Source organism: Vanacampus margaritifer, chromosome 8 (assembly GCF_051991255.1).
Source record: "Vanacampus margaritifer isolate UIUO_Vmar chromosome 8, RoL_Vmar_1.0, whole genome shotgun sequence".
Classification (NCBI taxonomy): domain Eukaryota; kingdom Metazoa; phylum Chordata; class Actinopteri; order Syngnathiformes; family Syngnathidae; genus Vanacampus; species Vanacampus margaritifer.
This window is the reverse complement of record NC_135439.1, coordinates 24,035,776-24,052,602: the sequence shown is the minus strand read 5'-3', so window position 1 is coordinate 24,052,602 and position 16,827 is coordinate 24,035,776. Positions and strand designations below refer to the sequence as shown.

Below are 16,827 nucleotides of genomic sequence, written 5' to 3'. Positions count from 1 at the left end.
CTGTGTAAAAATTTAATGTACTGTGAGGAAAAGTGGTTCAGATAATGATGGATGGATGATGTAATTTAATGGATATTTTTTATTTAATTTATGTACTTTATAGAAAGTATATACAAGATATATAATTGTATTTGTTTCATTTAAAAAAGTTTTTTTACTTAATTGTATTTGTTTCATTTAAAAAAGTTTTTTTACTTAATTGTATTTGATTTAAAAAAATAATTTGATGAAATTTAATTTTGAAACAAAATTTGATGTGATTCTATTTACAAACAAATTCGACTTACAAACAACCTCTCAGAACCCATTGTGTTCGTAACTTGAGAACTACCTGTATTAACTTTTTGTTGCTAAAACGGGCTCAATAAGTCAAGTATCCCTATAATTATCGTTTTTGATAAAGTAGTCTTGGCATTGAGTGTTAACGGACAGTTTTAAGCACTGTGAGGCTTAAAACAATAATTTTACACATTTTAAGATGACTGACCAACATCAAAGGCCCTGAACTGGGGTTTCATAAGTTGAATTTTCTTGTTTTAAGATTTTACAGAATCTAGTAATAAGATAATTGGGAAAAAATACAAGTCTGAAAACAATCAGACAAAAGTGCTATATACCGTTGGCTCTTTATTGTAAGCATTTTTCCTAATCAGTTAATGGTTTGTTTAGTTACAATTACTAAGCTCATTTTTCCTATTGCCAGTGAATGCAAAACCTGCTTAGTGGTCTAGTGGTAGAGTATCTACCCTCAGACTGGGAGGTTGTGGGTTCAAACCCTGGCTGGGTCATATAAAAGACAATTCAAAATGGGACCTGTTATCTCCCTGCTTGACACTCAGGCTAAGATGGCCAACTGTAAATGAATATACGTGTATTTTAAGAAAATATTTCGATATAGTACAGCTTGAAAAAAGTCAATATTACTTGTTTTTAGTCTAAAAATACTATTCTCAAGAACGCTTTGGTTGATAGGGGCCTAGTATTATTTTCTTATTTTTTAAAATCTTACAGCTAAATTTAAGTAAAATTTGCTTGTTCTTTTTGCTTATTTGAAGTAATAATTTTCTTATTTTACTATATTTCTTTTCTTAAATTTTCTACTGCCCTTTTTGCAGTAAAATGCTTTGTATGATGGCATATGGTCGCTCAAAAGACACCTGATCGTCATTGCGGGACCCGGTGTTGTGACAATGAAATCAGGCTTTGACATGTCTGCAGGGATTTGTTAAATATCCGCCTCAATTCAGATTAACAAACAAACAATGCCCCGAGGTAAGACAGGGATGTAAACCCATCACAGATGAAGGAGACAAAAAAGGTCAAGAAATAGCAAATCATTTAGTGCAGATAAGCTGATGACTATTTGTTTGTAGCATGCAAGCACCAGTGGTCTATGCACAGCTTGGTGTGCACAAAGGATTGAGCCCTACAAATCACAAATGCATGTCGATTAGACAAGGCTATTATGGTCAGAATCATGCCTCCCTGGGGCCCTAAGCAAAAATTTATTTTTGGGCCCGCTATTTCTGCCCTCTAGTTGTCACGGGACCCTAAGCAGTGCTTAGTTCACTCTGGTCAGACAACATAAACAGTCACCCCTGCTCCTCTGCTCCTACATGTTATCACAACACATTACTGAGTTCTCATATTTGTCCTGCAAATGAGTTGAACATTCATGAGTGCCTCTGTTGAAATAATCCATCCATCATATACTGTACGGTGCTAATTACACAGCATGGTTAATGCACAGGAACATATGGAGTTGGTTTTGCAAGGGGAAGTCAACCTTAAACATTTTTTGACAATAATATGTTATATATGATCTCACTAGTCTAAACATGACATTCTGATTTATATTACATTTGTGGAATATGAGTTCTGCAGCAAAATCCAGCCGTTTTTATCCATCTCAGGGGGCGGCCATGTGGCCACCTGCTGTCAACTGAAGATGACATCACATTTGCTGAGGGCTCAGGCAACAACCAATCACAGCTCCCCTGTTTTCTGAAGCTGAGCTGTGATTGCTTGTTACTTGAGAACTGAACAAATGTGATCTCATTTTCACACGACAGCAAGTGGCAAAAGGGCCGACTTCTTATACTGATGCAAAAACTGCTGGATTTTGCTGCTTATCTCATATTCCACTAACAGAATATTACCCAGAATACTGTATTTAGACTAGTGGGGCTGCATAGAACATTTTATTTTCAAGATGTTTATTTTTTTAACTTCCCCTTTAGCTCATTCACTCTCAGCCTTTTTACTGAAGCAACCCCCTTTGCTCCCAGCTGTTTTACTGGATTTTGACTGATTTTGCAAGGATTGTCCCCAAAATATTAGAACAAAACTCGCATTATTTTTTATTCTACTCACATCGTTGGCTTCCCTCCTTGCCTAGTAGACACAAACCATGACGACACTTTATATCCGAAAAAGGCGACTGATTGTCACCAAAATGTATGAGTACGTGTAGACGTGATAATCAGTTTGAAAACATTAGAATGAAACTTGCAATGTTTTGGATAGTATTAACTCATTCACTAGCCATTTTCACTGAAGCAACCCCCTTCGCTCCTGGTTATTTTACTGGATTTTGACTGCTTTTGCAAGGCCCACAGAATATTGTGTTCTATTGTTATAAAAACATGGAACCTACCAAAAGAAAGATTAGAGTCTTCTTTCATCAGGAAACAAAGTATATTTGTATCTGTTTCCGTTTAGCAGCAATTAGCATTAGAATATAGCTAAGTTTCATCATTATTCACAAATCTGTTGAAAACACTGGCAAAAAAAAGCTTGTTGCAATATGGCCCTGGTTGATCGCTTATACTCTGCTTCCACCTGCTGGCCGTTTTTTGTAATAACTACCAGTGCTTTAAGCAACCTCTTCAGGTCAGAGGCTGCATCAAAGCCTTTTGTATGCTTTAGCATAAAAAAAAAACATGACAATATTTAAAATATAAATTTTGTATACATTTTTGGGAGCAAATGAGTCTTAAGACCAGGTGCCATGTATCAGTCATTATTTTCAGTTTTCAGGAATATAAAAAAAAATCTAGAAGGGACAATGTAGAATATTCAAATGACAGCTCTTATGACATTTGCATTATTATCACTGACACTTGAACATGCTCTTTTGAGAAAAGTCTTTGTTCTTGCAATTCATGCCAGAGCATTTGCTAATGTGCCAGAAAATCACAGAATAATGAGGGTCATAATTCTGCATGTGCTAATTGCAGCCACTTACCCAGCCTCTACCAACCAAAGATGGACATACTAATCATACATTTAATGGGGCTAGAACAGTAAATGTGTGCAAACACCTCTTGAAAAACAGAAACGCATATACAGTACCTGAAGAAAATGTATTATACATGTTATTTTTTATTAGACTGTAATGAATTTCTGGATTTGTATCACAGCATTAGCATCAGAAAGCAGGATTACGTATTACTCTGTTAAATAACATTGTGTATGTTGAATTGTCATTAAGAGATTATCTGTCTTGTCATCTATTACTTTCCAACCACATATAGTAAGAGGCAAGACAATCACATGTTCTTCCACTACTGTAGATGACAGAAGGTACAAATAATATAATTAGTATCATTTTACTAAGTGATGTGCCGTGAGATTTTTCCTACGTGAAATATGTGTCTTGGCTCAAAAAAGGTTGGGAAACACTGCCGTAACAAATACGTAGTTGCCTCAGAATTAATCTTAAAATAATGTATATTTTCATAAATACTGACATTTTTCAGTTGTGAAGTTAAAAATACTGTTAAAAAAATAACTCAAAACAAATATTAAATGAATGAGACTTGTTCAAAAATATTGTTCTGGATTCAATAATATGTAATAATGAAAATACATTTTTAAAAATACCTTTTTAGAAGCTTTATTTGTCATTGAGCCATAACCAATTTTAATATACGCTCCAAATGGGAACTTTGTGGCAAGTATAAACAAAGATAACACTGTCAGTTACATTTAAATTTTTGGGGATCACCATTTGTTCCAAATTTTCTCTTTCTTCCCTGCATCTGTAATTTTCTGAACTTTCTCCAAGTCTCTCTCCCGTCCGTCCTTTTGTCTTTCTCTCTATTCGTTCGTTTCAATGAGAAACATTCTTTCTGCTCTTATGTTTCAGTTTACATGCGGCGTCTCGGAACATATTTAGTTTGTGAACCAACATTTCACTGTATGTTCTATGCTAAAATGTGCTTACGGCTTAGATTAGCATCACCAGCAAAGCAGTGGGCCTAAAATTGGAACATTCTTCAACCCTTAGGGATGTAGGTACATTTCATGCATTTGCAATGATTTATTTTATCACTAGAACTAGAATAATCTTAACCAATTAAGGTTACTCTTAGAAAGGGGTCACTATGTGTCCAGATCATTCACCCACAGCTCTCCAAAATTAATTATGAAACCAGAAGTGTCAAATAACCAAATTGACCTGACAAAATGTGTGTGTGCGCATGTGTGTGTGTGTGTGTGTGTGTGTGTGTGTGTGTGTGTGTGTGTGTGTAAGAGAGAAACATTTAGGAAGAGACAGAGAGAGAGGGAGACGAACAGAGAGACAGAGACAGTGGGAGGGAGTGATTGAGAACTTAACTGAGAGAAAGAGCAATGCCTTGAGTATTACTGCAGCACTACAACAATGAAGATTTAGCGCCGAACCCAGTCCGGTCCAGAAATAGTTGCTTTTGCGCATGTACAAGCTTAAATTCCGACAAGTAGATGACATCAGCCTTATGTGAGTCTTATAGTGACGAACAAGGAGACAAAAATGACCCAGTAAAAAAATTAACCGGCAAGGTCATATTCTCAAAATACTGTTGTAATAAAAATGATCAGCATTTATTTCATGTTTTTGACATCCTACCATTTGAATTTTGAACATTTTATAATATTCTAGTTTTTAAATAATTAAGCCAAAATTCCATAAGTGTGTCTAAAATGACTAATTCATTTCCGGCAAAGTGTTACGTTTATATTTTTGTTGAGTATATATATACACACTGTGTGTTGGCGTGTGCCGTTTATGACTTTTGCGTGACAGTAAATTTTATCACGTATTAACAAAATAGCCAATATTACTGTGTGTGTGTCTCATACATAATTGGTTTGAAAGTGTTTATCTATATGTATTTCTAAATATGCCTACTTTACAGTTTTCAGCTGGAAGTGTGCAGAGGCAAATTGTGTGTGTACGTGCCAACTTATATACAGTAGCTATATGCTGATCAATGCTTGAAATCAGAATTTCACCCTTCATAACCTGTGAGTTTGTTTTTACATTTAATCTTTTGTTGCAAGCCTACCTCTCACCTTATGGTTCAAGGATACGTCCAGGCACCACAGGCTTCCTGTTGACGAGAGCAAAGGACAATTCTGTCTGCAGGAACACAGCAGAGGCCTTTATAAGGTGTTGTCCAAAACGCAGGGTCGACATGTCAAACTCAGTGAATGCCTGAACAGATGCAGAGACAGCGGGTGGTTAGTAATATCATAATGAATAAATTAATACTGCTGCCCGCCACCATGTAAAGCTGGTGGCCATCAGTGGAAAAAAAAAACATTTAGTAGAGGTTGACTTTTTTTTTTTAAAGGGACAGTGTGTGTTATGTAATGCTATCTAGTGGCTGAATAATAGAATGCAATGATTTTGAAGCAGATGCACTATAGTGGCTCAGTGAGACCATACCTTGCATACTTTACTAGTGGTGCAACAGATCACAAAAGTCACGGTTTGAATCGAATCTGTCATTAAATGGGGCGCGTAGGAGAGGGTGGACCCAAAGACGAGGAGACACATCAGGGAGACAGGAATTGTGAACAAAAGGAGAAACTTTATTGGAACAAGTGGGGAGGGATGAGAGGACTGGGGAAGACGTGACTGGAGGAGACGGGGGCAGACGGGTCGCCGTGACGGGACTGGAGGAGACGGGGGTAGACGGGTCGCCGTGACGGGACTGGGTGAGAGGAGGCTGGTCGCCGTGATGGGACTGGGCGAGAGCAGCCCGGTCGCAGTGACGGGACTGGGCGAGAGCAGGCCGGTCGCCATGCCGGGACTGAGCAAGAGCAGGCTGATTGCCATGACGGGACTGAACGAGAGGAGGCTGGTTTCTATGACGGGACTGAGCGAGAGGAGACTGGTAGCCATGACTGGACAGGCTTGACCCGGGCTGACTTGGCAGAACTTGGGAAGCTTGGCTGGACGTGGAGAACTTAGCCGGAACGTGGAGAACTTAGCCGGAACGTGGAGAACTTAACTGTGACGAGGACTACTAGACTATGAAGAGGACGAATAGACCGCGACGTAGACAACAAGACTGAAACAAAGACGACTTAACTTTGACGAGGCTTAGCTTGACGCGACGGGAAACACAGACTCCCACACAGGACTTCGACAACGACACAGGACTTCGACACCTGACGTAGACAATGATCCCACAACGACTGGACAAACACAACAGACTAAATACAACAACTTTAATGACACACACCTGGGGAACACAATAGGAAGAGGGCAACGATTGGTCAAACACACTGGGAAGGGAACAGGCACACAGGTGGACGTAATCAGACATAACGAGACAGGGGAAACACAAGACAAACACCAATCACAGAAAGACACAACAAACAGACCAAAATAGACAAAACCCTAACCCATACAAAACTGAAACGTGAAAGTACCTCCCCACCAAGGGACGGCTCCCAGACGTCCCTAAACAAAAACTAGCCAAAACGGGGTGGGCGTGAACGGGTACATAGGCGTGAACACTGCCCTTAGATAGAGCCAGTGTCGGAAGTCATTAACAGGCTGAAGACGGCCTGACAAAGCGCCAACAGAGCCGGATCAGGGGGTGGTCACTGGCGCTGGGACTGAGGGCGGCCGCAGTGCTCGCGCCGCCGCAAGGGGATTCATGGAAGGCCACAGTGCTCGCGCCGCCTGAGAGGGATCCAAGGGCGTCCACTGTGCTCACGCTGCCTGAGGGGGATCAGAGGGCAGTCGCTGTGCTCGCACCGCCTGGGTTTGAATCCTGGCTTTGAGACGGCAGAGAGACAAAGAGGCCGGGGGCTGCGGCAGAGACGAAGAGGCCGAGGGCTGCAGCCGAGACGAAAAAACTTGAGACTGCGGCAGCGGTCGAGACGAAGAAACTTGAGGCTGCTGCAGCAGCGGAGACGGAGAGACTTGAGGCTGCTGCAGCGGCAGAGACGAAGAGACTTGAAGCTGCAGCAACGGCAGAGACAAAAAAAACTTGGGTCTGCAGCGGCGGCAGAGGCGAGGGAGCCAGGGGCTGCAGCGGCACAGGCGAAGTGGCCAGGAGTTGCAGAGGATCCAGGACGGGGACTTGGAGCTGCCGAGGATGCGGGAAGGGGACTTTAAGCTGCCGAGGAGCCGGGACGGTCCATATGCCTCCAGCTGGGTCTTTGGTTGGTGGGATCATTCTGTCATGAAATGGTATGCGTAGGAGACGATGGACCCAGAGGCGAGGAGACACATCAGGGAGACAGGAATTGTGAACAAAAGGAGTAACTTTATTGGAACAAGTGGGGATGGTTGAAAGGACGAGTACTGGACTGAGCGAGAGAAACAGGAATTGGGAACTAAAGGAGAAACTTTACTGGAACAAGTGGGGATGGTTGAAAGGACGAGGACTGGACTGAGTGAGAGGAGACTGGTAGCCCTAACTGGACTGGCTTGACCAGGGTTGACTTGGCAGAACTTAGGAAGTTTGGCTGGACGTGGAGAACTTTGCATTCTAGACAACTAGACTGAAACAAAGATGACTTAACTGTGACGAGGCTTAGCTTGACATGACGGGAAACACAGACTCCCACACAGGACTTCGACATTAGTCAAACACACTGGGTACGGAACAGACACAAAGGTGGACGTAATCAGACATAACGAGACAGGGGAAGCACTCAGAAACACAAGACAAACACCAATCACAGAAAGACACAACAAACAGACCAAAATAAACAAAACCCCAACCCATACAAAACCGAAACGTGACAGAATCACGGATTGAGTTACGGATTTGATAATTTTTTTGGACGACGAAAGAAACTTAAGGCTGCGGCAGTAGCGGAAATGAAGAAACTCGAGGCTGTGGCAGCGGCGGAGGCGGAGGCGAAAGGGGCCAGGGGCTGCTGCAGCAGCGAAGGCGAGTGACCCATTGGATTGGATCGTTTTTCGGATCAGCCCAAAAAAAAAAGAAAGAATAAATAGCACTTATTTTGTAAAACGCTTTTGCCCATTAGAATTTTTTTTTATTACTCAAAATGTCTAATATGACCGTTAAGGATTACCGATTTAGGAACACAACTTTTAGCGGAATATGAGGCAGACACATTGTTATTTTATGCATGGTCCATGTGTAAAATAACAAGGTATAAATGGCTTAAGGTTGTGTTCCTAAAATCCAAACGGCTGTTTGACATTTTGAGTTGAATGTTTTTCGTTTTTTAATGGGCAAAGTGTTTTACAAAATAAATGAAGACAAAATTCTATTTATCTTTTTTTTTTTATAGTGAAAAGACCTCAAAGTGCAATATAAGGCACATTCCCTTCCTTTATACATGGAGAGTGAATTACAAAGTAGCCAGTTGGTCCAGAATATTGAAAAAGAAGGAAAGAAAGGAAGCCAGGTAACAGCTCTCACTCGTTACTGCACTTTTTTGCATTTTGCACATTGTTGCTCATGCTAACAGCTAGCTGCTAGCCACTAACATTGGAGATTTACGTACCAAACAATGGCAGCATAACCAACTAGCGGTTTCTTAGCGTCCTAAATTAGCGATTAAATAGGCTTTCGGGATGGCATTATGATACTGGTAGAAAATATGTAATTTCAAAACAAACTTCGGTAATGTAAGCCGAAATGTCGAAAAAGGGTAGTCAAGCTAGCAGTCACACCGCCACGCAGGCTGACTTCAAAGTTACCACAGTAATGGTATTTGCAATTTTGCATTGGTGTCAATGTATTATTTGGAACGCTTTATTTAGGATCTAGCCTTAGCGTAGGTGGCTTCCTGAAATGCCGGTGTCGGGAGAAGAGGCAGAAAAAAAATATCCTTTCCCATTAATTTGACGACTAATTTCACCCAAAATTACCAAAATGCTCCCATACATACCACTTTCGTGATCCACAAGAGTTTTCAACTTCCTCTGAAGCTATTGTAGTGAATGTGGACTGATCATGTTGCTTTTGAGTGTATGTGCAATGATGATGATCCGTTGCACCACCAGCTACCACCAATTACTACTACTTATTATTTTGAGTGAGTGAATGAGTGAGTAGCCCGGCGAGCAGAAGCTAGCGGGAGTGGTGTGCAAGAGTGCCTAACAAAAATTTGCTGGAGCATATTGTATCTGTGACCTTCTAGCCTTTTTTTGTTTTGTTTTTTTTTCCTCCTTTCCTCTCTCCCCTTTATTTCTAAAAAGGTTAAATAAATAAATACATAAAGTTTTTTTTTTTTTTGCTGGAGCAGCTTACGAGAGCTGCTAATAAGAACTAGCTGGAGCGGCTAACAAGAGTGGCTAGCGGGAGAAGCTAGTAAAAGCTAGTATGCAAAGCAGAGGGAGATAAGCATGGGAGTCTGCAACAACCACCCGCAGGCCCCAGATTTCGTCTAAAAGAACTAGTCTAAAAATGGTTTCCCGAGTGTTTGTGGAATGTGAGCTAAGCAGAAAAACACACCCATTTTATTCCACCTCAGGGGGCGGCCATTTTGTCACTTGCTGTCGACTAAAAATGACATCACAGGGCTCAGATATTGATCAATCATGGTTCACCTGTTTTCTGAAGCTCAACTGTGATTGGTCGTTACCTGAGTGCCGTGTTTAGACTATAGTTGCGGCACATACAACATATTATTGTAAAGACAAATTTTGGGTTGACTTCCTCTTTAATCAAGATCAAATTGACTAAGCAAAGTGAAGTATTGAAGAGAAAAATGTAATATCCTCATGATTATACAGTACGTGACAGATAGCATAACAGCAAGCAATAAAAAGGTACTTCTATCCTGCATTAAGCCCATTATCACCAGGAACGCTTGCAAGCAAATCTGATCTGGGGAGCCATACCTTCTCATGTTGGGGATGTTTTAGAGCTCTAATTTGGTTTTCTAAGTGAATCACAATTCATGTTGTCAGCACACCATCATTCGGGAAACTAGCATTAGCCTACGAAATTTGATTATAGTGGACAGAGCCTTACAGACAGAATAGACACACTGATCGACATGAAGCACATACAAGGTAACTAGAGACTGAGAGAAAAAAAGTATTTCATTTAGTATCACAAATGGACTTCAGCACACACCGTGAGGATACAAAACACAAATTGTAGTGTGATAGTTCAGAGGTACATAAAGGGGCACCCTAAGTTGCCAAAAGGTATTCACTCACCTGCCTTGATTCACAAATAAATTGAAGTGACTCTTCCTGCTTAATCCATAGGATTTAATATGAGCTTGGTCCTCCCTTAGCCTGGGTGTGTGTTAAAAGGCGGCATGGAAGCATATTAACAGAGGCTCTAAATTGAAATTATGTAGAGTAGCCTGCGCAGTATTAAAGTTGATCTTACCATGCATGATGTGGGGCTTGCATTTTTCCCATGTTTCATATTACAGAAATAATGTGTTCGCTCTGCATTGTTGTATGTGTCCAGGTTTATGTTCCAGGAGCTACACAAGTTATTTGCTCAATGCATTTCTCCATAAGTCAATTTTATTAAATTTTAAACTAACATTGTTTTTGACATAAATTGTAATATAACAGTAATATTGTTTAATATTAAAGAACACCAAGAGACACCCACCCCCATCTGCTGTTTGGCTAAAACATCCCCACTACAATTTATTACAAAAGAACAACAATAGACACCTGCTCTTATCTGCTGTTGACAAAAAAAACTATTTGCTGAAGTGCAGTAATTACATTTAAAAGTTACAAATGGAAGCTGTTATTTTTTTTAAGTCAAAGATGCTAGATTACAATAAAAAAAAATGATTTGTTTGTAATCAGGCCGTCATCGGAAAAGAGAGCTTTCTCCAAACTCGCCTTTCTTGAATAAATAAAGGTTGAAAAGAAAAAAAAGTACAGTTGTCAGTCTCGAACTAACAGCAGCTCCCAGGGCTCCCTGGTGGGATGCACATTGGTACTCAGGAGAATAAGGGGGTTTGTGATGTACATGTGGGAAGATTTAGCAGAGCTGGGTTCTCTGTAAAATAAAGCCTAACTTCAAAGTCCATCAGGCCATCCAGTAGCCTTGGAAGGCCCTTGTGAAATACACTGATCTTAGCAGAAAAACCAAGGGAACCCACTATAGATCAATCTAGTTAAGTCCCGCCATAGATGAATACTGATGATGTTCATTAACACAGCAAATGCTCTCCAAGGTCACATAAATCTCATCTAAGAAACTTAAGAGTCACACGTTCATGGTATCTGAGAACTGCTAAAAATGAACCAAGGCTGCCAATGAATTCCCAAACTGCCTCTGTAAGAGAGGGCAATGAATGTTCAAAGACAGCAAAACTGACTTTTAGCATGGCCAAACCAAAATACATGTCATCTGGATACCAAGTTTGGCACACCAAGCGTCCCAAAATGAAATGCAAACATTCATATTTAAATACAAACTTAAATGTGTCATTAATTATTTCAATATTTATTTATTTATTCATGTATCTTATATATATATATATATATATATATATATATATATATATATATATATATATATATATATATATATATATATATATATGAAATAAGTAAATAAAAATGAGTAAATACATTTCCAAAGGTAATACTGATATGAAATTTTCACCAGATGTTGGGAACAACCCAATTCATCCATGCATGCAAAGAAATCAGAACTAAGATCAAAAATTTATTTGTGTGTTATAATGTGAAATGAAACAGGAAAAAAGTATTGAACACGTGAAGAAAGGGAGGTGCATAAAGGTATGGAAAGCCAAAACAACACCTAAAAGTGATCAATAATCAAACAACAATCCAGTCCCTTTTCAGTGCAAACAAATATCATTTAATTCAATTCTAAATGATGGCCTACAAAAAGGTCTCATTGCCAAGGTGTCAGTCAAGACACATCTCATGATGGGTAATAGCAAAGCGCTGTCTCAGGACCACGGCAAACTAATTAGCAGGTACTGTTGTCACAAGGAAAAAGGGGAGCATTGCACTCCGCCGCCATGGCCTGTATGCACGCTCACCACGCAAGACCCCATTCTTGAAAAACAATTTTTTTTAAAGCTTGTTTAAAGTTTGCTGAACATTTGGACAAGCCAGTTAAATACTGGGAGAATATCTATCGTCTGGTCTGATGAATGCAAAATTTAACTGTTTGGATGCCATAATGCAATGTTTGGAGGAGAAATATAGCACTGCATATCACTCAAAAAACACCATCCCAGTAGTGAAGTTCGGTGGTGGGAATGTGATAGTGTGGGGCTGCTTTTCAGCAAATGGGACTTGGTAAACTTCTCATTAATGAAGGAAGGATGAATGGAAAATGCACCAAGAGATTCTTGACAAAAAGCTGCTGTCATCTACGAGAATGATGAAAATGAAACAAGGGTGGACATTTCAGCAGGATAATGATTCAAAACATACTGCCAATGCAGAGGATATTCAGTTTTGAATGATAGAGGTCCAGGTCCAGAATTCTAGCTCCAAGTGCCAATTCAAATATCTTTGATATTCATTGTGTCTGGGCTACTAGGCAACCATCGTCGCTCTGTGTAATGAGACAAATGCTGATTAGGGAAAGACGAGGGAGATTGACTTGTCCACTGAAATGACAATTGTGATCTCTATCAGAGGTGGCAAATCCACATCCAGAAAGTTATAATGCTGCCACATTTTGGCTTTAGCCTCGGGTGCTAGTTAGCTAGCTCCCTAGCTAGCTCCCATGGTGCTCGTTTACCTGCTAGCTAGCATTAGGGGCTAAAGCCAAACTGTGGCAAGGTTTTTACTTTCTGAACCTGGATTTGCCACCTATGATAGAGACCACAATTGTCATTTCAGCGGACAAGTCAAACCCCCTCGACTTTCCCTAATCAGCATTTGTCTCACTACACAGAGCGACAATGCTTGCCTAGTAGACCAGACACAATGGATATCACAATTCCCCCTCAGTGTATCGTGTAAAATAATGTGTTTAAAAATAAATAAATAATAAATATCTTCTGACCAGTCATATACAGTGATCAATCTATTCCCTCCACCTATTGCCTTTTGGCACAGTCCTGACTATTCACGCTCTTTTCTCCCACGGCACTAAGAAAATGGGCAAGCAAGCATCCCTCATGGATAACTGTGGCATGCAGTATGTCAGACAGAAATAATCTCCTCCCAGTGATAACCTAGCAATCTTACAGCCCAGGGGAGCTTCTGACACAATCTGAAAAGCAATGGAACAAATTCATGGCTGGCATGTAATAGGGTGGGGACCGTGGAGTTAGAAAAACGCATCTCATCACCTTGAATTGACGAAAAATAAATGGCCACAATAGAGAGACTGCAGGGTGTACAAAGTGTAATAACATTTATGTTCAAAAGACACATCCCCATATACTAACTAAATGACTAACTACATAAATATTCACAATACAGAAAAGATGTACATACAAGTGGTCTTAGGTTGAAATTGGTTCAATTGTTTTCCAGTTTTTTTTCTGTCTCAAGGGCCACTTGTGAAAATTAAACTAATCAACTTCAACCAGCAACACCTGCCTAACTAGTCCCTCCCTCTGTCTTCCTCTGGACTACCATCCCTTCTTCCCTCCACCCTTGGTGCCATGCCATAGTTGATTCTGTCTCTCTCACTATCTCTCTCTCCTCTGCTCGCCTTGCTTGCTGTGGATCGACTCCTCCCAGGTTGTGGCATGCATTGGGACAGGTCCTGGGCGCAGACTTAGGCTGCATTCAGACTGCAGGCAAATCTGATTTCTCCTCAAATCCGATTTTTAGGGCTGACTGTCTAGACTGTTTTTAGCAAGTATCCAAATCCAATTTGGCCCTGTTCAGACTGAGACACATTATTGACCCATCTGACAGGTTGCTGTCGCAATGACGTTGAACGGAGCGTTTTTCTTTTTCTTTATTTCATTTATTCATTATTTTTTTTAATGACCATATATATATGGCTATGACCGGGCACTATTTCTCTATTTCCGGTTGTGCATGTAAAGATCTGATGGGGTAGCGAGACCGGATTCAGCGCAAGTAACGTAAATTGTCACTGTATTACCGGTTGAGCATGAAAGGAGCTGACGGGGCAGTGGAGCCGTCACTGCCGAGCATGCAAGGAAACAAGCCTGCAAATATATATTTTGAATCTTGTTTTAGCCATACTCAAGTTAACAAATACTTACACTCTCTCAAAATGTAAGTTTTGGAAAAATGAAGATCAAACCCTACACTTTTAATGGAATTCATGGTGCATGAATGTATATATGTACTATGCACTTACTGCTCAGGAATGTGACGTTTTACCTGAAATTTTATAAATGAACGTCTTCAAATATGAGTAACAATCACTTAACAATTCAGTGTTTTAGACATTGTTGTGAAATGCAGTTGCTTTTTATAGAGGCTGCATAAGGATAGTTAGTTCATGCGAGGACAGATTCGCCAAACTCAAAATGACAACTGAGTCGAATGAGTCCACTTCAGAGGGGTGATTACAGCCCCCTCACAGAGCTCTTTGGTCATTTAGGCTGCCATGGGGAACTTCAAAAAGGTACTGAAAGACAACTTGAATTGGCACTTGGAGCTAGAATTAGGAGGGGTGAAAAAAGAGCACCACTTATTGTGAAACCTCTAAAGTCGAACGCAAACCATTCCAGAGGACAGACTTCAGCTATCATAATACTATTAATATTTTTAACCATCCCTGTAAATATTCTCATTCATCCAGGGTATTTCATTCTCAGGGCGTTAAAACAATCATAACAGGAATGCTCCGGTTGTCTTAGAAGATGCTCCATTTCTCATCCGATCAGGCTTTGATAGTTCACGCAAAAAGCTAACCAACAACTTCAGATCTCTTTCCTTAGGTTAGAACCCAATCAGCAGCGTTTTGAATGACCTGCAACTGTCTGATGTTCTTTTAAGAGAGTCAGAAGACCGTTACAATAATCAAGTCTACTTAAGATAAAAGCATGGATAACCTTCTCTTGGTCTGCTTAGAGCATGCAGTCCTTCAGTCTGGGTATGTCAGCTAATAAAAGTTGTTTTAGTGATAGATTTGATTTGATTACTGAAAGTTAGTTCTGAGTCTATCAGTACTTGAAACTTGATCTTTGTTTCTAAAGACAGTGACAGTGACACTCACTCAGGTCTTTTCTAACAGTAATCCTCTTTTTCTTTCTTGGTGAAAACAATTACCTCTGTTTTGTTTTGTTTTGTTTTAGCTGAAGGAAATTTTGGTTCATCCAGTTGTTAATTTGCTCTAGACAGTGACACAATACATTAATTGAAGCACTGTCATTTGAGGACATTGATAAATACAGTTGTGTGCCATCTGCATAGATAGACATGATAGCCAACATTGGTGTTCTGAAGCATCTGGCCCAAAGGTAACATAAACACAAAAGAGGTCCTAGGACTGACCCTTGAGGGACCCCTCACCATGACCATTCAATCAGAGTCAAAATTTCCAATTGTTTTAAAGTAACTCCTTTCCTCCAAGTAGGACCTGAACCATTTTAAGACTGTTCCATTTAACCCCTACCAAGTTTCCAGCCTGTTAAAGTATACTCAATCGTTGTCATGATCCTGCTCTCAGTGCGGTTTTATTTCCCTTTCCTCCCAGTAGCGTGAGTGGGCGTTCCCTTCAACGCTGCATCTCTGGCGCATTTCCTAATCAGCAATTAGTGGACCTGAAAAGGACTCCTGGCGCAGCAATCCACTGTTGGCTTATTCCTTGCTCACTGCTACTAGTGACAAGAATTCTCTGCACCCTCTTCATTCATAGCCACGCTCATAGTCATACTCTTAGCTTGATATTGTTCCTGTTTTGGTTTTCACGTCAGTATATCCATGGCGCTTTTTGTTATCATTGATTGTTGTATATTTGCCTTTTTCCATTTCGTATCAATTCCCTTGCATATTTTTGCAAGCGTTTTCTGTTACTTCTTTATCCCTTTCTTTTGTAAGTATTTTTTTTCGGTTTGTGCCTTTTTCCTCCAGCCTTCGTGCTCACGTTTTTTTATTACTTATCCTGGTTGTGTTTACCAGTGCTTTCTGTTAAAGTGTAAATTCCTGTAAATAAATATTAGGCCGGGAGCCATGTCCACTTCTCAGGATGTTTTTTGTTACCTTTTTTTTTTTTTTTTTTTTACTATTATTTCCTGTTATCTCATGCCTTGGGCCATCACAAGTTGATAGGGACTATCCTCAACTCGGGGCCGTTTGGTCACAGGGGCCAAAAAACACCTTATTTGAGAAAAACTTCTGGCAAAATTGTATAATTGCAAATTGCAAATATGCGTCTGCATTAATGGTCAGAAAACTCTAAAATTGTGTATGGTGTATCCTGACACATGGGTGAACCAGCAGGAAAATAAAAATGGAATTCCTGTATTTCAATTCTCAAATATCACCCTTAACATACCCTAAAAGACCAAAAAATGTCTCTCCGCCTGACAAACTATCAAAAGTGAACCATCTCAAACACTTTATTGTACATCTCATTGCCTCAAACGTACTGTATATTAAAAACTTTTCACATTTATAATCTTCAATTTAAGTGCAAGATGAGCTTTCTATCT

At 40.0% G+C, this 16,827-nt stretch overlaps 1 protein-coding gene across 2 annotated transcripts in view; it reads right to left on the bottom strand.

Annotated features, from left to right (window-relative positions):
- Positions 1 to 16,827, bottom strand: part of fhit (fragile histidine triad diadenosine triphosphatase) — a 224,896-nt gene that overhangs the window by 171,815 nt on the left and 36,254 nt on the right. For both annotated transcript variants that reach the window (XM_077573455.1, XM_077573456.1), the window contains one exon: positions 5,356 to 5,479. In XM_077573455.1, coding sequence (XP_077429581.1) covers positions 5,356 to 5,461 — 106 coding nt within the window. In that variant the 5' untranslated portion in view covers positions 5,462 to 5,479. The remainder of the gene's footprint in view (positions 1 to 5,355; positions 5,480 to 16,827) is intronic.